The sequence below is a fragment of the Oncorhynchus clarkii genome, chromosome 19, assembly GCF_045791955.1.
Source record: "Oncorhynchus clarkii lewisi isolate Uvic-CL-2024 chromosome 19, UVic_Ocla_1.0, whole genome shotgun sequence".
Lineage (NCBI taxonomy): Eukaryota > Metazoa > Chordata > Actinopteri > Salmoniformes > Salmonidae > Oncorhynchus > Oncorhynchus clarkii.
The window spans coordinates 15,734,404-15,759,225 of record NC_092165.1 but is presented as its reverse complement, the minus strand read 5'-3'; the positions used below and the strand labels follow the sequence as shown (position 1 = coordinate 15,759,225).

The 24,822-nt window shown below is 41.2% G+C and overlaps 1 protein-coding gene across 2 annotated transcripts in view; it reads left to right on the top strand.

Annotated features, from left to right (window-relative positions):
* Positions 1-24,822, top strand: part of LOC139374749 (uncharacterized) — a 38,204-nt gene that overhangs the window by 1,802 nt on the left and 11,580 nt on the right. Inside the window, exons 4-7 of one of the 2 annotated variants that reach the window (XM_071115878.1) lie at positions 8,586-8,750; positions 9,116-9,227; positions 14,619-14,743; positions 21,822-24,025. In XM_071115878.1, coding sequence (XP_070971979.1) covers positions 8,586-8,750; positions 9,116-9,227; positions 14,619-14,743; positions 21,822-22,640 — 1,221 coding nt within the window. In that variant the 3' untranslated portion in view covers positions 22,641-24,025. Of the gene's footprint in view, positions 1-8,585; positions 8,751-9,115; positions 9,228-14,618; positions 14,744-21,821; positions 24,026-24,822 lie in introns of those variants that run through there. The other variant, XM_071115877.1, reaches the window with a different exon arrangement.

The window sequence follows — 24,822 nt, the reverse complement described above, 5'->3', positions numbered from 1 at the left end:
ACTGTAAAAGTGGAGGGCAACGTTCCTCCCACGTGGAATGCAGATAGTCACCTTGGAGACGGACACTCACAGGGCAGAGATTTCTTAGATTACAGGGGAAGCTTGGAGACAAATCCAAATGTCGCCACCCACTCCCCTTTACACGTGTTCAAGGATCGCGACCCAGTGTCCACGTTGATGGCACCTTCCGATTCACGCGGCCGTGTCCTTTTCGATCAGGTATTGAACTCAAACGACAGGGCTCAGGGAGGGGGAGCCACATCAGGAAATAATAAAGAGAAACGGTTCCTCTGCATGTTCTGTAACAAAGGCTTCAGCAGCTCCCAGAAGGTGGAGAGGCACCAGAGGGTACACACAGGAGAGAAACCATTCAGCTGTACCCAGTGTGAGAAGAGGTTCTCCCGCCAGGACACCCTGAAGAGGCACCAGAGGATCCACACAGGGGAGAAACCTTACAGCTGTTCACAGTGTCACATGTGCTTCGCACAGCCTGGTCAACTGAAGATGCACTTGAAGGTCCACACGGGAGAAAGGCCATTTGCCTGTATTCACTGCGGGAAGAGGTTCTCAGAGAGGAGCTACCTCAGGCTACACCAGCAGAAAAAACATTCCACTCTATAACATAGAAAGTAACCATTCCACTCGATAGCTTCTGACGTTTATATCAAACCCTGCATAAAAAAAATGTCAGCTGAAAAGATCCACAGATGCATTTGGAATAACGAGAGTCACAGATTTCAGTGTTGAATATTCCTGGGTAGAATATTGCATCCAGACATGCGATATGTAAGGCATATATAAGCCTGAAAAGTATTTTACATAGTGTTTGTACTGTAATGTTTACAAATGTCTATTTCATTACTTCCATTCAACAATACATTTTTTCCCAAGACACTTTTAGTAAGAAAGTGAATGCAGTTTTAGTTTAGATATGTGTATATGTGGTTTTCATATGGTGTATTTAACCCTTGTTTATGTTTAATAAACACAAAATGGGTATTTTTATTCTGACTTTCATTGAGACTCCCTTTAATATACACGGAGTATACATAACATTAATAACATCTGCTCTTTCCATGACATAGACTGACCAGGTGAAAGCTGTGATCCGTTATTGATGTCACTTGTTAAATCCACTTCAATCAGTGTAGCTGAAGAGGAGGAGACAGGGTAAAGATGGACTTTTACGCCTTAAGACATTTGAGACATGGATTGTGTGTGTGTGCCATTCAGAGGTTGATGGGGCAAGACAAGATTTAAGTGACTTTGAACAGGGTATGGTAGTAGGTGCCAGCGCACCAGTTTGTGTCAAGAACTGCAACGGTGCTGGGTTTTTCCACGCTCAACAGTTTCCTGTGTGTATCAAGAATGGTCCAACACCCAAAGGACATCCAGTTAACTTGACACAACTGTGGGAAGCATTGGAGTCAACATGGGCCAGCATCCCTGTGGAACGCTTTCAACACCTGGTAAAGTCTATGCCCCGACATATTGAAGTTGTTCTGATGGCACAAAATAGCGGGGGGTAACTAAATATTAGGAAGGTGTTCCTAATGTTTGGTATACTCCGTGTACATCACATCGGATCTCACCCTATTCTGCATGCATCCGACAGCACTTTATAACCAATATACACTTGCTAAATATACCTACACATACCCACACACTAACAAACACCTACTGTACACGTCATAGTTTAGTCACATTTGTCTGCTGATTACTTTTGACTTATCATAGCTGACATATTTATGTCCACCATGATGGGTTTAAAAATAAATAGTTGCACACTAGGCAGGTAGCCTAGTGGTTAGAGCGTTGGACTAGTAACCGAAAGGCTGCAAGATCGAATCCCCGAGCTGATAAGGTAAAATCTGTCGTTCTGCCCCTGAACAAGGATAGTTAACCCACTGTTCCTAGGCCATCATTGAAACTAAGAATGTGTTCTTAACTGACTTGCCTAGTTAAATCAAGGTAAAAAAAAATATATATGATTTTTCAACGCCGATACCGATTATTGGAGGACCAAAAAAGCCGATACCGATTAATCGGCCGATTTTTTAAAACATTTTTAATTTTATTTATTTGTAATAATAACAATTACAACAATACTGAATGAACACTTATTTTAACTTAATATAATACATCAATAAAATCAATTTAGCCTCAAATAAATAATGAAACATGTTCGATTTGGTTTAAATAATGCAAAAACAAAGTGTTGGAGAAGAAAGTAAAAGTGCAATATGTGCCATGTAAGAAAGCTAACGTTTAAGTTCCTTGCTCAGAACATATGACAGCTGGTGGTTCCTTTTAACATGAGTATTCCCAGGTAAGAAGTTTTAGGTTGTAGTTATTATAGGAATTATAGGACTATTTCTCTCTCTACGATTTGTATTTCATATACCTTTGACTATTAGATGTTCTTATAGGCAATTTAGTATTGCCAGTGTAATGGTATAGCTTCCATCCCTCTCCTCGTTCCTACCTGGGCGCAAACCAGGAACACATCGACAACAGCCACCCCATTTCACATCGGTTACACCAGCCTAATCTCGGGGGTTGATAGGCTTGAAGTTATAAACAGCTCAATGCTTGAAGCACAGCGACGAGCTGCTGGCAAAACGCACAAAAGTGCTGTTTGAATGAATGCTTACGAGCCTGCTGCTGCCTACCACCGCTCAGTCAGACTGCTCTATCAAATCATAGACTTAATTATAACATAATAACACACAGTAATACGAGCCTTAGGTCATTAATATGGTAGAATCCGGAAACTATCATTTTGAAAACAAAACGTTTATTCTTTCAGTGAAATGCGGAACCGTTACATATTTTGTCTAACGGATGGTATCCCTAAGTCTAAATATTGCTGTTACATTGCACAACCTTCAATGTTATGTCATAATTATGTAAAATTCTGGCAAATTAGTTTGCAATGAGCCAGGCGGCCCAAACTGTTGCAAACTGTGCAATGAACGCAGGAGAAGTGACACAATTTCACCTGGTTAAAATTGCCTGCTAACCTTTCTTTTAGCTAAATATGCAGGTTTAAAAATATATACTTCTGTGTATTGATTTTAAGAAAGGCATTGATCTTTATGGTTAGGTACACAGAGCAATGATAGTCCTTTTCCGCGAATGCCTACCACATCGATTATATGCAACACAGGACACGCTAGATAAACCAGTAATATATATATTATGATTATATATATTATGATATATATCATCAACCATGTGTAGTTATAACTAGTGATTATGATTGATTGATTGATTTTTATAAGATAAGTTTAATGCTAGCTAGCAACTTACCTTGGCTTCTTGCTGCATTCGCGTAACAGGCAGGCTCCTCGTGAGGCAGGTGGTTAGAGCGTTGGACTAGTTAACCGAAAGGTTGCAAGATTGAATCCCCTCGTTCTGCCCCGGAACAAGGCAGTTAACCCACCGTTCCTAGGCCGTCATTGAAAATAAGAATGTGTTCTTAACTGACATGCCTCGTTAAATAAAGTTGTAATTTTTTTATTTTTTATTTACAAAATTGGCGTTGAAAAATACCGATTTCCGATTGTTATGAAAACTTGAAATCGGCCCTAATTAATTGGCCATTCCGATTAACCAGTCGACCTCATATATATATATATATAGAAAAACTCCCAGTAATTTATATATATATATATATATATATATACACTGCTCAAAAAAATAAAGGGAACACTAAAATAACACATCCTAGATCTGAATCAATGAAATATTCTTATTAAATACTTTTTTCTTTACATAGTTGAATGTGCTGACAACAAAATCACACAAAAATTATCAATGGAAATCAAATTTATCAACCCATGGAGGTCTGGATTTGGAGTCACACTCAAAATCAAAGTGGAAAACCACACTACAGGCTGATCCAACTTTGATGTAATGTCCTTAAAGTGTGTGTGGCCTCCACGTGCCTGTATGACCTCCCTACAATGCCTGGGCATGCTCCTGATGAGGGGGCGGATGGTCTCCTGAGGGATCTCCTCCCAGACCTGGACTAAAGCATCCGCCAACTCCTGGACAGTCTATGGTGCAATGTAGCGTTGGTGGATGGAGCGAGACATGATGTCCCAGATGTGCTCAATTGGATTCAGGTCTGGGGAATGGGCGGGCCAGTCCATAGCATCAATGCCTTCCTCTTGCAGGAACTGCTGACACACTCCAGCCACATGAGGTCTAGCATTGTCTTGCAGTAGGAGGAACCCAGGGCCAACCACACCAGCATATGGTCTCACAAGGGGTCTGAGGATCTCACCTCGGTACCTAATGGCAGTCAGGCCCCAAAGAAATGCCACCCCACACCATGACCGACCCACCGCCAAACTGGTCATGCTGGAGGATGTTGCAGGCAGCAGAACGTTCTCCACGGCGTCTCCAGACTCTGTCACGTGCTCAGTGTGAGCCTGCTTTCATCTGTGAAGAGCACAGGGCGCCAGTGGCAAATTTGCCAATCTTGGTGTTCTCTGGCAAATGCCAAACGTCCTGCACGGTGTTGGGCTGTAAGCACAACCCCCACCTGTGGACGTCGGGCCCTCATACCACCCTCATGGCGTCTGTTTCTGACCATTTGAGCAGACACATGCACATTTGTGGCCTGCTGGAGGTCATTTTGCAGGGCTCTGGCAGTGCTCCTCCTTGCACAAAGGCGGAGGTAGAGGTCCTGCTGCTGGGTTATTGCCCTCCTACGGCCTCCTCCACGTCTCATGATGTACTGGCCTGTCTCCTGGTAGCGCCTCCATGCTCTGGACACTACGCTGACAGACACAGCAAACCTTCTTGCCACATCTCACATTGATGTGCCATCCTGGATGAGCTGCACTACCTGAGCCACTTGTGTGGGTTGTAGACTCCGTCTCATGCTACCACTAGAGTGAAAGCACCGCCAGCATTCAAAAGTGACCAAAACATCAGCCAGGAAGCATAGGAACTGAGAAGTGGTCTGTGGTCTCAACCTGCAGAACCACTCCTTTATTGGGAGTGTCTTGCTAAATGCCTATAATTTCCACCTGTTGTCTATTCTATTTGCACAACAGCATGTTACATTTTTTGTCAATCAGTGTTGCTTCCTAAGTGGACAGTTTGATTTCACAGAAGTGTGATTGACTTGGAGTTACATTGTGTTGTTTTAGTGTTCCCTTTATTTTTTTGAGCAGTGATATATATATATATATATATATATATATATATATACACACACACACACACACACACACACACACACACACACACACAGTGGGGAAAAAAAGTATTTAGTCAGCCACCAATTGTGCAAGTTATCCCACTTAAAAAGATGAGAGGCCTGTAATTTTCATCATAGGTACACTTCAACTATGACAGACAAAATCAGAAAAAAAATTCCAGAAAATCACATTGTAGGATTTTTAATTTATTTATTTGCAAATTATGGTGGAAAATAAGTATTTGGTCAATAACAAAAGTTTATCTCAATACTTTGTTATATACCCTTTGTTGGCAACGACAGAGGTCAAACGTTTTCTGTAAGTCTTCACAAGGTTTTCACACACTGTTGCTGGTATTTTGGCCCATCCCTCCATGCAGATCTCCTCTAGAGCAGTGATGTTTTGTGGCTGTTGCTGGGCAACACGGACTTTCAACTCCCTCCAAAGATTTTCTATGGGGTTGAGGTCTGGAGACTGGCTAGGCCACTCCAGGACCTTGAAATGCTTCTTACGAAGCCACTCCTTCGTTGCCCGGGCGGTGTGTTTGGGATCATTGTCATGCTGAAAGACCCAGCCACGTTTCATCTTCAATGCCCTTGCTGATGGTAGGCTTTGTTACTTTGGTCCCAGCTCTCTGCAGGTCATTCACCAGGTCCCCCCGTGTGGTTCTGGGATTTTTGCTCACCGTTCTTGTGATCATTTTGACCCCACTGGGTGAGATCTTGTGCCAGATCGAGGGAGATTATCAGTGGTCTTGTATGTCTTCCATTTCCTAATAATTGCTCCCACAGTTGATTTCTTCAAACCAAGCTGCTTACCTATTGCAGATTCAGTCTTCCCAGCCTGGTGCAGGTCTACAATTTTGTTTCTGGTGTCCTTTGACAGCTCTTTGGTCTTGGTCATAGTGGAGTTTGGAGTGTGACTGTTTGAGGTTGTGGACAGGTGTCTTTTATACTGATAACAAGTTCAAACAGGTGCCATTAATACAGGTAACGAGTGGAGGACAGAGGAGCCTCTTAAATAAGTTGTTACAGGTCTGTGAGAGCCAGAAATCTTGCTTGTTTGTAGGTGACCAAATACTTATTTTCCACCATAATTTGCAAATAAATTCATAAAAAATCCTACATTTTCTGGATTTTTCATTCTGTCTGTCATAGTTGAAGTGTACCTATGATGAAAATTACTGTCCTCTCTCATCTTTTTAAGTGGGACAACGTGCACAATAGGTGGCTGACTAAATACTTTTTTGCCCCACTGTGTGTGTGTGTGTATATATATATATATATATATATATATATATTTATGTTTATATATATATATATATATATATATATATATATATATATATATATATATATATAAAAAAATGAGAAAATATATATATATATATATATATATACACATACATTCCCAGCAATGTTTTGGCACCAATTCAAATAGTTGATTTACTTCCATGTGACCAAACGCAAACTTGTTACTGGTCCCATCAGATAACATGGTAGAAGTTAGCCCTACAGTATGCTGACCTCACCAGGTGGCACTGATTACATCCTGGCAGAACTTCTGCTTCAGCCTATCAAAGGTCTTAGATTTTCTACCCACCATCCAATGGCATTTCTTAAATATGCACTATGCAGAAATCGCTCTGCCATTTCCTGGTTGTTAAAATTCTAATATTTTACCTAATTTCAGTTTATGTGACAAAACAAGCAAGTATAGTGTAGAGAGTCATTGTACCATCTAAACCACTGTGAAAAATATTTTTCAGAACCAAAAAAGATTGCATTTTCAGCTGTTTGAAGCTGGTGTACGACACGCAAAAACTAAACTTAAGAACTGAAGCATAGAAATAACTCAAATAGAACAGAGCTACTGCTTTTTAGACTTGTTAACGCCAGACAACATTTTCCACATTATGACAAAATCCACATTTTTGGTTTATCTGTTTCACACACATCCATGTGCTTGTATGAAAGAAAGTTTATCGTTAAATAAAAATCAAGAGCCTTATGGATTTGTCAAATAGCGGTCATGAAGGCTATTGCCATCCTCATCACTTCTAGGTGGCTGCTAAAGAGGTTGACTTGTAACCTCACATCAAGCTTTTTTGTTGAGGAATAAACTGTTCAATGTCAGTCCTTGATACTTGATTCAAAGCACATGTGACGAAGTGGAATATTATAATAATGCATAAACTATAAAACATTGTAGTGTAGACTACATAAAATATACTGATGACAGCCAAGTATCTTCCTACATTAAAGGGACATTTCTAACATTTTCAGTTGAGAGAATGCCAAAAATGTGCAAAGCTGTCATCAAGGCGAAGGGTGGCTACTTTGAAGAATATCAAATATATTTTGATTTGTTTAACACCTGTTTGGTTACTACATGATTCCATAGATCGAATCCCCAAGCTGACAAGGTACAAATCTGTAGTTCTGCCCCTGAACAAGGCAGCTAACTCACTGTTCCTAGGCTGTCATTGTAAATAAGAATTTGACTGACTTGCCTGGTTAAATAACAAAAAAAACATTTTGAAATGTCCCATTAAGACTGTTGATTCAAGCTGCAACACTGCCACCTGTAGGACGAGAACGAGAGTGCAAACTATTTCTATTGGACACTTTGGATCATCTTCCTCGAGGGAAAAAATATTAAGATGGTTGATTCAAGCTGCAACACTGCCACCTGTAGGACGAGAACGAGAGTGCAAACTATTTCTACTGTACACTTTGGATCATCTTCCTCGAGGGAAAAAATACGTGTGACAAAGCAGATTATAAAAATGCATATAAAACCTCGGCCTACATTTAGGTGTACACATCCATGTAATCATATGCAATGTGATTATTTGGCAATAGCAGTTTGTTTGTGTGCGGGGGGTGGCGACTCATGTGAGATTCGAACCCTTGCCACAATCTGCGACAATTACATGGACTAGGCACTTTAGACAGAGAGCAATTCCACCAGTCAATGAAATACACACGATAGCCTTGTTGCTTTGCTGATCAGAATGTGCTTTTGGACTGGCGTGCTTTAAGGATGCTTCCATGAACACGTCCAACTACATCTACGACTTTAATTGGCTGCAGAAGTTGTGCCAGGAAGTAATCACTGCCACCTGGTGAGGTTAGCAAAGGGCTAATCTGTGTTATCTGATGGGACCAGTTACAATTTAGCTTTCTGTCACTTGCAAGTAAAACACACATTTTAGTTGGCTTATGTGCATTTTCTGCGTGATAACCTGTTTAACTTTAAATGCTTGCTTATGTTTGCAAGTTTGGCCCCTCCATGTTGAATGTGTTTATTATCTTGTGTGTGTATGTACCTGAGGGAGTGAATGTCTGTATCACCTCTCTCTTCCAGGAGGAGGAGGGTCCAGAGGTGCTGCTGGTGAAGGAGGAGGGGTGTGAGGAGGGTCTGGGGAACCCTGAGGGTCCCATGGTCATGGAGGACAACCAGACTACACCTCCTCCTGAATCCACAGAGGAACCAGCTGAGCAGCACAGGACCAAACACAGTCTCACTGAGGTAAACCCACTGTGAACTACTGTCTGAATGTTATTAGGTCAGGGTCTGTATCCACGAAGCCTCTCAGAGTTGGAGTGCTGATTTAGGATAAGTTTAGCCTTTTAGATCATAATGAATAAGATTATATGGAAAGATCCTAGATCAGCACTCTTACTCAGACTCTTTGTGGATACGGGCCCAGGTCTTGATTAATTATTTGTGTCTAATTATTTGTGTCTTTGAATTATCAAAACATTAAAGAGTGTCAAGTAATCAAATCAACTAACACACTTGCTTAGTATTAATAGCAGTACCCCATTGCCCAATCAGAAGATGCTCCATATTAGATTTCATGATCCAACATCCTCTCGCTCTGTATCTTACAGTCAGTAGACATGGAGGATGGGAGTCTTGATCTGTTGTTAGTCAAAGAGGAGACAATAGAAGATGGACCAGAGAGCATTGACCTTTTGAGTGGACTAAAGATGGGGGAGCAAGGTAAGGGAGAAATACACTGAGATTGCCAAACATTAAGAACACCTTCCTAATATTGAGTTGCACCCTCCCCACTCAGAGCAGCCTCAATTCGTCAGGGCATGGACTCTACAAAGTATTGAAAGCGTTCCACAGGGATGCTGGCCCATGTTGACTCCAATGCTTCCCACAGTTGTGTCAAGTTGGTTGGATGTCCTTTGTGTGGGGGGCCATTCTTGATACACACGGGAAACTGTTGAGCGTGAAAAACCTAGCAGCGTTGCAGTTCTTGACACAAACCGGTGTGCCTGGCTATGGCTGTGGTGGTCGCGAAATTTTGTCAGCTTGTGATTGCCAAGCAAATAACTGTCTGTCTCACGGTAATTGACCATTAATTAACATAAACATATTTAGCATCTCCTGGCTACAACATATTGCCTACATCTACATTTTTAAAAGTATAATAAATCCATTTAATATAGCCTACACCATCACAATAAATCCATTATTTATTTTAGACAGGTCTAAAGAAGCATGATATGAAGAAAATGTAGTCTATTTCAGAATGTAAAGGTTTTCCTTTTCTTCTGAAGAGGAGAGGCGAGAAGGATCGGAGGACCAATATGCGGCATGGTAAGTGTCCATGGTTCTTTTAATAAGAAATACTCAACATGGGCCTCCCGGGTGGCGCAGCGGTTAAGGGCGCTGTACTGCAGCGCCAGCTGTGCCATCAGAGTCCCTGGGTTCGCGCCCAGGCTCTGTCGTAACCGGCCGCGACCGGGAGGTCCGTGGGGCGACGCAAAATTGGCCTAGCGTTGTCCGGGTTAGGGAGGGCTTGGTCGGTAGGGATGTCCTTGTCTCATCGCGCACCAGCGACTCCTGTGGCGGGCCGGGCGCAGTGCGCGCTAACCAAGGTTCCAGGTTCACGGTGTTTCCTCCGACACATTGGTGCGACTGGCTTCCGGGTTGGATGCGCGCTGTGTTAAGAAGCAGTGCGGCTTGGTTGGGTTGTGTATCGGAGGACGATGACTTTCAACCTTCGTCTCTCCCGAGCCTGTACTGGAGTTGTAGCGATGAGACAAGATAGTAGCTACTACAACAATTGGATACCACGAAATTGGGGAGAAAAAGGGGTAAAAAAAAATTTAAAAAGAAGAGAAAAAAAAAAGAAATACTCAACATGAACAACTGAATACAAAAACAATAAACGTGGAACGAACTAAAACCAAAACAGTACCGTGTGGTGAAAAACACAGACACGGAAACAAACACCCACGAACAAACAGTGAAACCCAGGCTACCTAAGTATGATTCTCAATCAGAGACAACTAATGACACCTGCCTCTGATTGAGAACCATACTAGGCCGAAACATAGAAATCCCAAAATCATAGAAAACAAACACCCCAACTCACGCCCTGACTATACTAAATAATGACAAAACGATGGAAATAAAGGTCAGAACGTGACACAGAAGAACAGAATAGCTTACTCTGAGTTGTCCTTATGTTAGGTCCTGATCTGGCTATGCCAAATGGCTGTGGGCTATACTAGTTAATTTAGCAGACAAGATTTGCTTAGAATTCCGTGGCATTATTTTATAGTATGAAGAATACAATTGAACAAATCTGAATAAAATAGAAAGGATATTTTTGAGGGAGTGCGCATGCGGTTATTCTGCGTTGGGTGGTTAACAAAGAAATAGGTGCTTAATTTATAGTTATTAATTTGTAACTTTAGTTGTGATACAAACGTTGGGCTATATGTTTTGATTTATTTTGATTTGTAATTTGATTTGTAATACATTGGAAGGCTGCATGATGCGACTCTTAATGATTATTTGAAAAAAATAGCTTGAAAGGCATGGGCTCTGCTTAGTTTTTTGCGCAGACTGTACACACTACATCAGTCACTCATTCACAATTTGACAAGCACTTGATAATGCCTAGAATTTTACTGCGGCAACCCCTTTGTGTGGCCGTAATGCACCCTAAAAAAATCCATGCCTTTTCCGGCCAGTGGCCATTGTGCCCTTCTCCCTGAGTGCTGCGTGCTCCTTCAAGTGATCGGGTCTTTCTCACAGGCTACAAGTGAAGATAGACACATCGGGGACGCAACTGCGCGTGTCCTTATCCAATTCCAAGGTGCATATTGAACATATTTGAAGAACTGTCCACATTTACTTTTCGTCAGCCAACAAGATGAGTAGGCCTAACGAACAGCAAAAGCACTAGCCTTTGTCAATCTACTATCCTCCATAGTACAAAAGCCGACCTATTCTGTGCAATAAATAAATATTCCAAACATAGTCTGGGACAGTTGTGGGATGCGATAGATCCCAAATGAATACAACCACTTACATCAAAAAAACTTTTTTACGCAATGTGGCTGACACAACAAATCAGAATGTTTAGCTTAAAATGTTAGGCAATTTTTTTAACATTATAAGCGCAGCATTGCGCACATGGTAGTAGGCTATAAGCGCGGATGTTCCATTAGCGGAAAACACCTTTGTCAAGAGTGACCACAAATGCAATTATGCATGCTTTTATTATACATTTGATTTTTTATGGTGAAAATTATCTAACCCAAACTTGAAACTCATGCGCTGCTTATGTATGCCAGTTAGGCTATACACCCCTTGTAAAGTTATTTGGCCACTTTAGTTGTGATACAAACCTTATTAAAACATATAGACCCATGAGCTAGACCACATGAGGTGTGCTACTATGATTAGAAAAAGTTGCAAACAAAAGTCATTGTTCTTATGCTGGGCATCATTCACAAGTGATAGGCTAATATTGTCACACATCAGACTATTCCTGATTTATTCTTGTCTGTACATATACTAAATAATATATGTGTGAAATTTGTGTTGATTTAGAATGGACCATTATCATGCACCTGTTTCGAAACAGGGGCAGTGGGAAAAAATACATGTCATCTATGCACTTATTGTAAGTAGCAAATGGAGGATGTTTTTCCCCGTGATTTATTTTCATTCCAGCCAGGTAGGCTATACTCCTGTTGTAAATATAAGAAATGTTCTTAATATTAGGAAAGTTGAGAAATAAATATAGTGGCCTAGCCTATAGAAAGCTGATGGGTTCCTCCTCTTTTTAAGAGGCCATCACGCAATTGCATAGCCTATTGAAATGTTGCTCAACATGAGCTCATGGGCTCTCATTAATTGTTTGATTAGATTTTCGAATGCATTTGCATTGTCAGAGTGATTAGAAGGACAATAGAGTGCTGATTACAAGGCAGTTAGCAAGTTTGGTAGGCCACTAATGACAAGCAGCAGCATCAGAGCTTGGAGAAGCCTAATTACTATGACTAAACGGTCAAGCCGAATTTGACTGCCTTCATGACTTGTGACTGCTGGTGTGGCGGTAATACAGTCACCTCAACAGCACTATGCCTGGCACCTACTCCCATACCCCGTTCAAAGGCACTTAAATCTTTTGTCTTGCCCATTCACCATCTAAATGGCACACATACAGTGGGGCAAAAAAGTATTTAGTCAGCCACCTATTGTGCAAGTTCTCCCACTTAAAAAGATGAGAGGCCTGCAATTTTCATCATAGGTACACTTCAACTATGACAGACAAATTGAGAAAAAAAATCCAGAAAATCACATTGTAGGATTTTTAATGAATTTATTTGCAAATTATGGTGGAAAATAAGTATTTGGTCACCTACAAATAAGCAAGATTTCTGTCTCTCACAGACCTGTAACTTCTTCTTTAAGAGGCTCCTCTGTCCTCCACTCGTTACCTGTATTAATGGCACCTGTTTGAACTTGTTATCAGTATAAAAGACACCTGTCCACAACCTCAAACAGTCACACTCCAAACTGCACTATGGCCAAGACCAAAGAGCTGTCAAAGGACACCAGAAACAAAATTGTAGACCTGCACCAGGCTGGGAAGACTGAATCTGCAATAGGTAAGCAGCTTGGTTTGAAGAAATCAACTGTGGGAGCAATTATTAGGAAATGGAAGACATACAAGACCACTGATAATCTCCCTCGATCTGGCGCTCCACGCAAGATCTCACCCTGTGAGGTCAAAATGATCACAAGAATGGTGAGCAAAAATCCCAGAACCACACGGGGGGACCTAGTGAATGACCTGCAGAGAGCTGGGACCAAAGTAATAAAGCCTACCATCAGTAACACACTACGCCGCCAGGGACTCAAATCCTGCAGTGCCAGACGTGTCCCCCTGCTTAAGCCAGTACACGTCCAGGCCCGTCTGAAGTTTGCTAGAGAGCATTTGGATGATCCAGAAGAAGATTGGGAGAATGTCATATGGTCAGATGAAACCAAAATAGAACTTTTTGGTAAAAACTCAACTCGTCGTGTTTGGAGGACAAAGAATGCTGAGTTGCATCCAAAGAACACCATACCTACTGTGAAGCATGGGGGTGGAAACATCATGCTTTGGGGCTGTTTTTCTGCAAAGGGACCAGGACGACTGATCCGTGTAAAGGAAAGAATGAATGGGGCCATGTATCGTGAGATTTTGAGTGAAAACCTCCTTCCATCAGCAAGGGCATTGAAGATGAAACGTGGCTGGATCTTTCAGCATGACAATGATCCCAAACACACCGCCCGGGCAACGAAGGAGTGGCTTCGTAAGAAGCATTTCAAGGTCCTGGAGTAACCTAGCCAGTCTCCAGATCTCAACCCGATAGAAAATCTTTGGAGGGAGTTGAAAGTCCGTGTTGCCCAGCAACAGCCCCAAAACATCACTGCTCTAGAGGAGATCTGCATGGAGGAATGGGCCAAAATTCCAGCAACAGTGTGTGAAAACCTTGTGAAGACTTACAGAAAACATTTGACCTCTGTCATTGCCAACAAAGGGAATATAACAAAGTATTGAGATAAACTTTTGTTATTGACCAAATACTTATTTTCCACCATCATTTGCAAATAAATTCATAAAAAATCCTACAATGTGATTTTCTGGATTTTTTAAGTATTTTGTCTATCATAGTTGAAGTGCACCTATGATGAAAATTACAGGCCTCTCATCTTTTTAAGCGGGAGAACTTGCACAATTGGTGGCTGACTAAATACTTTTTTGCCCCGCTGTACATACACAAACCATGTCTCAATTGTCTCAAGACTTAAAAATCCTTATTTTTTCCTGTCCCCTCCCTTTCAGTCTGTCATCTCAATGTCAAGGAAAGAGCATGTTTTGTATACTCAGTGTACATACAGCCTACATATAGGGATAGATCTTCCATTGAAATAGTGATGCACCTGGCTATTATTTTTTTTCATTCATACAATTAAATCAATACAACTTATGTTTACATACAAAAACTCAAATTATAAATGTATGAACTTGACCTGGTAACAGACAAAAAAAAACTAAATATAAGTCTATATTCTAACCTCTTCTTGCAGGTGGTTGGCTGCAGGCTAACAGGGGAGACTGGGTGGCCATCTTGGATTCCCAGAACCAGACGGGTGCAACCAAGGGCCCAGGGGACATCACTGAGAAGGCCAGGACCAGAGGCGACATAGTGGAGGTCAGTGGATGGGACAGCGTTCTCAACTCTGGGCTGGGGAACAACACTGTTAAACACAACCAGAAACAGACTGTTGAACCCAAAACAATAACCAAACTTAGTCACCATGACAATAGACTGTCTGAGACCAGGGCAAGGTGTAGATTTGGTATGCGGGGACAAGGAGGTGTCCGTATGCGAGGGGAGAGAACAACAGACACAGACTGGGCTAGCAATGCTCCGTCCTGCTCCTATAATTGTGATTCAGAGACATTGGTGGCGCCTCAGGTTAACCCCCTAATAGGTGCTTCCTTCAGCCTGCCTTCTATAGGATCTATAAACTGGAACATGGACCCTGCAACAACACAGACATTCCCTGGCCTTCATCCTCCTCACACTTTCCTAATGTTAAACCAGACTTCCGACAATGCCAGTGCCTCAACACCAAATGGCTACACAAGCCCATTGACAAATTACAGTAGCAGTAACTCTATCTGCAGATCCAGTGGCAAAGAGAAGCGCTTCCCGTGTTTGTTCTGTGGGAAAGCCTTCAGTTTCCCCAAACAGGTGGAGATCCATCAGAGGATGCACACAGGGGAGAAACCCTACAGTTGTACCCATTGTCAAATGTGCTTCGCTCAGGCTGGTCACCTAAAGAGACACCAGAGGGTCCACACAGGGGAGAAACCCTACAGCTGCCCCCAGTGTGAGAAGAGGTTCTCCCACCAGCACCAGCTGAAGATGCACCTGAAAGTCCACACGGGAGAGAGGCCGTTCGCCTGTACGCACTGTGGGAAGAGGTTCTCAGAGAGGAGCTACCTCAGGATACACCAGCAGAAAATGCACACGGCCCATGTATAGTGAGTGACATGTAATGTAGTATTAGTTAGTTTGTAGTTAAATCTGTTGGTTTTGGATGTAGTAGTGAACTGGATGAAGTAAACCGAGGAAAGAATGAGTATGATGAGACAGAGTAGATGATATGGTGATGGTTGGTGTGAAGGTGTCTGTAAAAACTCTTCACTGGTATAAAGTATTGAAAATATGTAAAAGGTAATGTTGAACCTTTTCCAAAGTTTTCTCAAATGAATTTTATCAAAGCGATGGTACTAGATTTACAGAAAAGTGTACCATAGTGAGACAAGTTATTCAACTTGTCACGTATCGTTTTGTGCAATAGAAGTACTATACTTCACGTTATGTGAGTATATGACCATTTTGTTGAAATTAAATTCAAAATTGACTCTGTGCTGACTGACTTGGTTATTTTTGTATCATTTTAGGGACTGAGTTTCCTTTATCTCAGTCTGACCAAAACATTATACTTCATTCATGACTTTGCCTGCGCTTATCTCCGTTTTTATCCTGATAATTCCTGAGCAGTTTCCTTCTTCTCCGGCAACTGAGTTAGGAAGAACACCTGTATCTTTGTAGTGACTGGGTGTATAGATTATTATTTTATAGGGCAAGGCAGCTCTAACCAACATCTCCAATCTCGTCTCACTGATTGGACTCCAGGTTAGCTGACTCCTAACTTAAATTAGCTTTTAGAGAAGTCATTAGCCTATTCACATACTTTTTCCAACCTACACTGTGATTGTTTAAATGATGTATTCAATATAGACAAGACAAATACAATAATTTGTGTGTTATTAGTTTAAGCACACTATATTTGTCTGATGTTGTGACTTAGATGAAGATCAGATTAAATTTGATTTATGCATAAATCCAGGTAATTCCAAAGGGTTCACATACTTTTTCTTGCCACTGTATTGACTCGAGACATTTCAGGTTTTTATTTTGTATTTATTTGTAAACATTTCTAAAAACATAATTCCACTTTGACATTATAGGGTAATGTGTGTAGTCCAGTGACACAAAATTCAGGCTGTAAAGGGGTGTGAATACTTTCTGAAAGCACTGTAGATAAACAGGGTAATGAATGTGTTTTTCAAGGTTATTCTGCCATATAAAGACAAAGCTTTACCTTTCCACAGCAATAGTATTTTGTCAATCTTGGCTAGCTTCACATCTAAGTTCTCCTTTACAAGATCCTTCATTCTTTTGGAATGTGGATGCCAAGCATGTCCACTGGGCCATTGCTCCACTTCATTGGTACACAACAGGGCAAAAGATAGTTCTTAACTTTCTTAAGGAACCCACTCTCAAAAAGGTGTATTTCTCATAATTTGGTTTCAGACCCGATAAATTAGAAAAGTCATTAAAATCTTCAATAAGAGCAACTAGTGATGATTGTTGAGGCTGAAAGGCAAATGCTGTATCATCTGCATATAAGGACATTTTGGTTGTAATACCACTGATACACAGACCTACTATACTGAACAAAAATAAATGCAACAACTACATGATTTTACTTAGTTACAGTTCATATAAGAACATCAGTCAATTGAAATAAATTCATTATGCCCGAATCTATGGATTTCACATGACTGGGCAGGGGCACAGCCATGGTTGGGCCTGGGAGGGCATAGGCCAGCTGTCTGGGTGGCTGGTCTCAGGTGATCCCGCAGGTAAATAAGGGTAAATGTGGAGATCCTGTACTGTCAAATTCTCTAAACAGACGTTGAAGGTGACTTATGGTAGAGAAATGAACATTAGATTCTCTGGGAACAGCTCTGGTGGACATTCCTGCTGTCAGCATGCCAATTGCGCACACCTTCTAAACTTGAGAAACCTGTGGCATTGTAATGTGTGACAAAACTGCACATTTTAGAGTGGCCTTTTATTGTCCCCAGCACAAGGTGCACCTGTGTAATGATCATGCTGTTTAATCAGCTTCTTGATATGCCACACCTGTCAGGTGGATGGATTATCTTGGCAAAGGAAAAATACTCACTAGAGAGAAATAATATTTTCTTGTGTATGGAACATTTCTGTGATCTTTTATTTCAGATCAACATGGGACCAACACTTTACATGTTGGGTTTATATTTTTGTTCAGTATATATTGGAATTGTTCCTGATTGGGATGGCCAGAATCTCGATAGCCAATAAGAATAAATAAGGCGAAACTGGATCCCCTTGTCGGACCCTCTAAATAAATAAATACCCAATATTCACTACTTTACTCATTGGTTTCTGATATAAGACTCTAAATAATTGAATAAACGACGATCAAAAGCCTCCTCAAAATCTGCACCTGTCTTTTCTTCTATTTCACAATGTTCAATAGTTTACAAAAAATAACCAATATTGACACCTATGTAGCAACCCTAAATAAAGCCAGATTGCTCACTTTGTTTATTACTTTCTTCATTCTAAGTGCTAAACATCTTGATAGAATATGGGTATCACAGCACAAAGTGAGGTGTCTTCAGTTTGAGATGCACAGGGCTTATATAATGGCCATTTGCTTCCTGCTTCAATATTAATGTAATTAGTCCCTCTCTTTGGGATGTTGATCATTCCCCCTGTTCAAATGAAAAATGTAAGCAGGTGAGCAAAGGTTCTTAGTTTTCTGTAAAAATACCCTGTACCCCTCAATTGGCATACCGTCCAAGCCAGGAGATTTACCAGTTAGTTTGGAATGAGTTAATTGCCATTACTAGTTTATCGTCAGCGATCAACCCCTCACAGGATGCTATTTGTATTTCTGTTAAGCTGCAATATGTAACTTTTTGGGTGACCCTACCAAATTCACATTGAAAGCCAAGGTCAATCCTTTTCATCTCAGTATAGCTTGCCGTTAATATAGAGCTTGTGAACAACAATATAAGCACCAAGCCAAGTCTATCTTCCTTAAAGCTGCAATATGTAATATTTTGGGCGACCCAATCAAATTCATATAGAAATGTGCGTTATAGATCTGTCAATCTCATTGAACGCAAGTCTAAGAAGCGGTAGATCTGTTCTATGTGCGAATTTCTTAAGTTTAGTTTTTGCATCTTTTACTTTCGGTTTTGTGAAACAGCTTCAGACGGTTGAAAAGATACTTCAGACGGTTTAGATAGTACAATGATTCTCTACACTGATTTCTTGTTTTGTCACATAAACTGAAATTAGGCAAACTATTAGAATTTTAGCAACCAGTGCTTCATATTGCATATTTAAGCATTGGGTAGGATGTTTTCCACCTGTTATTTTTTCTTTAGGAAACTGGTCATTAAGCTTTGTAATAGTCTACCCTTGGATTTAACTGGTACTTTTTATTTTTCTCCAATGACCGAATTTGGTCATGATGGGGCAATTTTCAATACCTCATCTGCTAGGATATATGGTTTTGTTTGTATATTTCCATCATTATTCTCAGAAAGACCTGTGAAAACCAGGTTCTCTCTCATCGAATGGGACTGTAGGTCTAATAAATCCCCCTAGAGTCTATTGATACACCAGTGCATCAATATAAGTAACACTTAAAAATTCCCATCAAAATCTTTCAGTTTAAGCTAGAGAAATCTGTTTTGTGGCATAGGCTGAGTCTCAATTTTGATTTGATATTTCCATTTATGAATGTGTTATTCAATGTGTTTTTGGGGGATCTGGTACTAAAGGCCAAAGTCTATATTTGATCAAATATATACAGTACCAGTCAAAGTTGACACACCAACTCATTCAAGGGTTTTTCTTTATTTTTACTATTTTCTACATTGTAGAATAATAGTGAAGACATCAAAACTATGAAATAACACACATGGAATCATGTAGTAACAAAAAAAGTGTTAAACAAATCAAAATATATTTTATATTTGAGATTCAAAGTAGCCACCCTTTTACTTGATGACAGCTTTGCACACTTGGCATTCTCTCAACCAGCTTCATGAGGCAGTCACCTGGAATGCATTTCAAAGTTCATTTGTGGAACTAATTTCCTTCTTAATGCATTTGAGCCAATCAGTTGTGTTGTGACAAGTTAAGGGTGGTATACAGAAGATAGCCCTATTTGGTTAAAGACCAAGTCCATATTATGGCAAGAACAGCTCGAATAAGCAAAGAGAAACGACAGTCCATCATTAGTTTAGGACATGAAGGTCCTAAAGAACTTTGAGACTTTGAAAGTTTCTTCAAGTGCAGTCGCAAAAACCATCAAGCTCTGTGAAGAAACTGGTTCATGAGGACCGCCACAGGAATGGAAGACCCAGAGTTCTCTGCTGCAGAGGATAAGTTCATTAGAGTTACCAGCCTCAGAAATTGCAGCCCAAATAAATGCTTCACAGAGTTCAAGCAACAGTCACATCTCAACATCAACTGTTCAGAGGAGACTGCATGAAATCAGGCCTTCATGGTCAAATTGCTGCAAAGAAACCACTACTAAAGGACACCAATAAGAAGAAGAGACTTGCTTGGGCCAAGAAACACGATCAATGGAAATTAGACCGGTGGAAATCTGTCAGTTGGTCTGATGAGTCCAAATTTTAGATTTTTGGTTCCAACCACTGTGTCTTTGTGAGATGCAGAGTAAGTGAATGGATGATCTCCGCATATGTGGTTCCCACCGTGAAGTGGTGGAGGTGTCTGTGATTTGTTTAGAATTCAAGGCAGACTTAACCAGCATGGCTACCACAGCATTCTGCAGCGATACACCATCCCATCTGGTTTGCGCTTCGTGGGACTTTCTTTTGTTTTTCAACAGGACAATGATCCAACACACCTCCAGGCTGTGTAAGGGCTATTTGACCAAGAAGTAGAGTGATAGAGTGCTGCATCAGATTACCTAGCCTCCATAGTCTCCCAACCTCAACCCAATTGAGATGGTATTGGATGAGTTGAACCTCAGAGTGAAAGAAAAGCAGCCAACAAGTGCTCAGTATATGAAAAGCATTCCAGGTGAAGCTGGTTGAGAGAATGCCAAGATTGTGCAAAGCTGTCATCAAGGCAAAGGTTGGCTACTTTGAAGAATCTAAAATATATTTTGATTTGTTTAACACTTTTTTGGTTACTACATGATTCCATATGTGTTATTTCATAGTTTTGATGTCTTCATTATTATTTTACAATGTAGAAAATAGCTAAAAAAAATAGCTAAAAAAATTGTTATAATATTTGAATGAGTAGGTGTGTCCAAACTTGACTGGTACTGTATATCTATTTTTAGACCTACAAATTCAAAATCAAATAGCTAAATAATCCATGGTATGACCATCTTAGAACAATATTAACCCCCCAGTCTTAAACTCTAGAGAAATAACATTTATTTGAGCATTTTGTCACTTGATAATGAATTAACAGTAGTTGTGAATGTTTTGACATTACCTTTGAGCTGTAGGTTGTCTTTGATCAGGTTTTTTAATTGGAGCTGGCTGAATTCCAGACTGGCTGTTAGGTCACTGAGATATTTGTGCACACATTTTTGTTGTTGTACATTTTCCGCTTATTCTCCCCAATTTTGTGACATCCAATTGGTAGTTAGTCTTGTCCCATCGCTGCAACTCTCCTACAGATTCGGGAGAGGCGAAGGTCGAGAGCCATGTTTAACAGTATAGCTTCCGTCCGTCCCCTCGCCCCTACCTGGACGCGATCGGGGACCCTCTGCACACATCCACAGTCACCCTCGAAGCATCGTTACCGATCGCTCCACAAAAGCCGCGGCCCTTGCAGAGCAAGGGGAACCACTACTTCCAGGTCTCAAAGCGAGTGACGTCACCGATTGAAATGCTATTAGCGCGCACCACCGCTAACTAGCTAGCCATTTCACATCTGTAACACAGAAACACGACCCTGCCAAGCCGAACTGCTTCTTGACACACTGCTCACTTATCCAGGAAGCCAGCCGCACCAATGTGTCGGAGGAAACACTGTCCATTTGTACACAACTTCTAGCATGGATCATTTCTTGTCGATGGACTGTAGTACATTCCAAATCAAATGTCCATAGATTTGTTTCTGCATCTTTTCGCTCCTTGGGGAGCTTGTTCTAATGGTTAATGTTTTATAATCATAGAAAGAGAAATGGGTGTGCGCAGCTCAAATGTTCATAGTGACAAAAGTTCTGCGGGTGCCGCTGATGAAGGCTGCCGGTGAAACGCATCCATTTGTTCTGGCCTCTGTTGCTAAACATGACATTTGAGCTGAGCACGTGTGTACAGCAAATTGTTTCTCATATAAACCTTTATATGCTCTTCTGTACAATTTGTGTTTACAGTCTGCAGTCCACGAAGACCTGCAGATATCAGGTGTTGTTGGCGGGAGAGACTGGACCTCTGAGGCGGCTGGACACAAACCCTGGCCTCAGATCAGGACAGTGGATCAGGAGCTGTCATGCTTCCTTCCCAAGTCAGAACCAGTACCCAACCGTGAGGGACAGAGACTCCACCACCACACAGAACACAACCAGTGGACAGGGGGACTGAACAATCTCAGTCCTGGTGGTCATCAGAGAGACAGAGGCTCGAATCAGGGATCCAGTCTGCAGCCCAGACCCTTCTCTTCACAGTCTCAGTGCAGGGAAGGAGCAGGACCTGGGGATGATAGAGACAGACCCTCCTGTTCCTATGATACAAACACCACAGTATCCATGATGAACAATGCAGGTCACCCTGGGTCTAGCCTTCCTCAGTTACCTCATGGTTACCCCACCAATACAGACAGGGTAAGGATGGGCGTTCACCACAAGATTTACCTTGCTTATAACACAGCACACAATCCAAACAACACCCAAACAATGACAAGAGGTCAAGGAGGGAGCTCAAAGTCTAACCACCTGAGGGCGGTGGCTCCTGCTTCTACCTCCTCTGGTGTCATTGGGTCACAACGTGGGAGGCTGAGCATTAGGACAGACGCAGACAAGCCGTACGCCTGCCCCACGTGTGGGAAGCGCTTTACTGAGGCGACCTATGTGAAGAAGCACCAGACCGTTCACACCAAGGAGAGGCCCTTCAAGTGCAAACTATGTCACAAGAGCTTCTCCTTCCTGACTAACCTTACCAGACATAGGAGTGTCCACAAAGGAGAGAAATTGTAGCAGTGTGGCTTAAGTTTTACACAGGGGATATCTGGGAACCATTCTTTAGCTGACATGACCAAAAGTATGTGGACACCTGCTCGTCGAACATCTCATTCCAAAATCATGGGCGTTAATATTGCTATCCCCTTTGCTGCTATAACATCATCCACTCTTCTGGGAAGGCTTTCCACTACATGTTGGAACATTGCTGCAGGGACTTCCTTCCATTCAACCACAAAATAATTAGTGAGATCGGGCACTGATGTTGGGCAATTAGGCCTGGCTCGCAATCGGCGTTCCAATTCATCCCAAAGGTGTAAGATGGGGTTGAGGTCAGGGCTCTGTGCAGGCCAGTCAAGTTCTTCCACACCGATCTCAACAAACCATTTGTGTATGGACCTCACTTTGTGCACAGGGGCGTTGTCATGCTGAAACAGGAAAGAGCCTTCCCCAAACTGTTGTCACAAACTTGGATGCACAGAATCGTCTAGAATATCATTGCATGCTGTCGCGTTAAGACTGCCAGATTGTGAAGCGTGATTCATCACACCAGAGAATGCGTTTCCTCTGCTCCAGAGTCCAATGGCGGGCAGCTTTACACCATTCCAGCCAACCTTTGGCATTGCGCATGGTGCTCTTAGGCTTGTGTGCGGCTGCTTGGCCATAGAAACCCATTTCATGAAGCTCCCGATGAACAGTTCTTGTGCTGATGTTGCTTCCAGAGGCAGCTTGGAACTGGGTAGTGAGTGTTGCCACCAACGATTTTTACATGCTACGCGCTTCAGCGGTCCAGTTCTGTGATCTTGTGCGGCCTATCACTTTGCGGCTGAGGCATTGTTCCTACTAGACGTTTCCACTTCAAATAACAGCATTTACAGTTGACCGGGGCAGCTATAGCAGGTCAGAAATTTGACAAACTGACTTGTTGGAAAGGTGGCATCCTGTGACGGTGCCACATTGAAAGTCACTAAGCTCTTCAGTAAGGTCATTCCAGCAGAAAATGTAATACTAGTTAGTTTGTATATGAATATGTAGTACTAGTTAGTTTGTAGTTAATTCTGTTGGTTTTGGATGTAGTAGTGAACTGGATGAAGTGAACTGGTGAAATAATGAGTATGATGAGGCAGGGTAGATGATATGGTGATGGTTGGTGTGAAGGTGTCTGTAAAAACTCTTCACTGGTATAAAGTGTTGAAAATATGTGAAAGGTAATGTTGAACCTTTTCCTACGTTTTTTCAAATGAATTGTATCAAAGCGAGGGTACTAGATTCACAGAAAAGTGTACCAGAGTGAGACAAGTTATTCTACTTGTCACGTATCATTTTGTGCAATATAAGTACTGTACTTCATGTTATGTGAGTGTATGACCATTTTGTTGAAATTAAATTCAAAATGGACTCTGTGCTGACTGACTTGGTTATTTTTGTATAGTTTTAAGGACTCATTTCCTTTATCTCACTCTGACCAAAACATTATACTTCATTCATGAATCAACACATATGGAAAACCTTTTTTTTTAATTATTAACTCCAATGGCTCCATATTGTTAGGTACTTGAATCACAGTGTTAGAGATGGACTAGACTTATTTAAAAAAAAAAAAAAAAAAAAAATGTTTTACCCACCTCCACCTTCCCACATTTAGGGGAACTAAACTATTTTTTATTATGAAACTATTTATTATTCTAAATATATATATATTATTTTTTTCAAGGAGCCGTCCTTTATCTTTTGGTTTTTTTTCTTTCCTTGTATTTGTTTCAATCGTAGGCATGTAATATCATTGACAGATGTTACAAATAACCATCCCACGATAGGGAAGTGGGAGCTAAAGGTTCATGGTCACCCAGACTACCAGCCACATCTCCCCCAGACCACCCAACCCTCTTCAGTCCACTACCTCGGTGTGGTGGACACACAAAAGCAAAGAAGCAATTACCTTAATTATTAAACTAGAAAAGGACATAAACAGGAATCACATGCAAAAATACAAAACAACCACAATAAATACAACTCAACAAACAAACAAAAACTAAACAAATAGAATTGTCATATTACTGGCAATCAGGAGCACCTTTCTTTTGTATATGAAATCAAGGCCCATCCTTCTTGATGTGTTATTTGGTCCCACTTATCAGTTAAATCTGGAGACCTCACATTTTCTTTTGCAATCTAGTGTATAATAGTGTTTGACAATTAG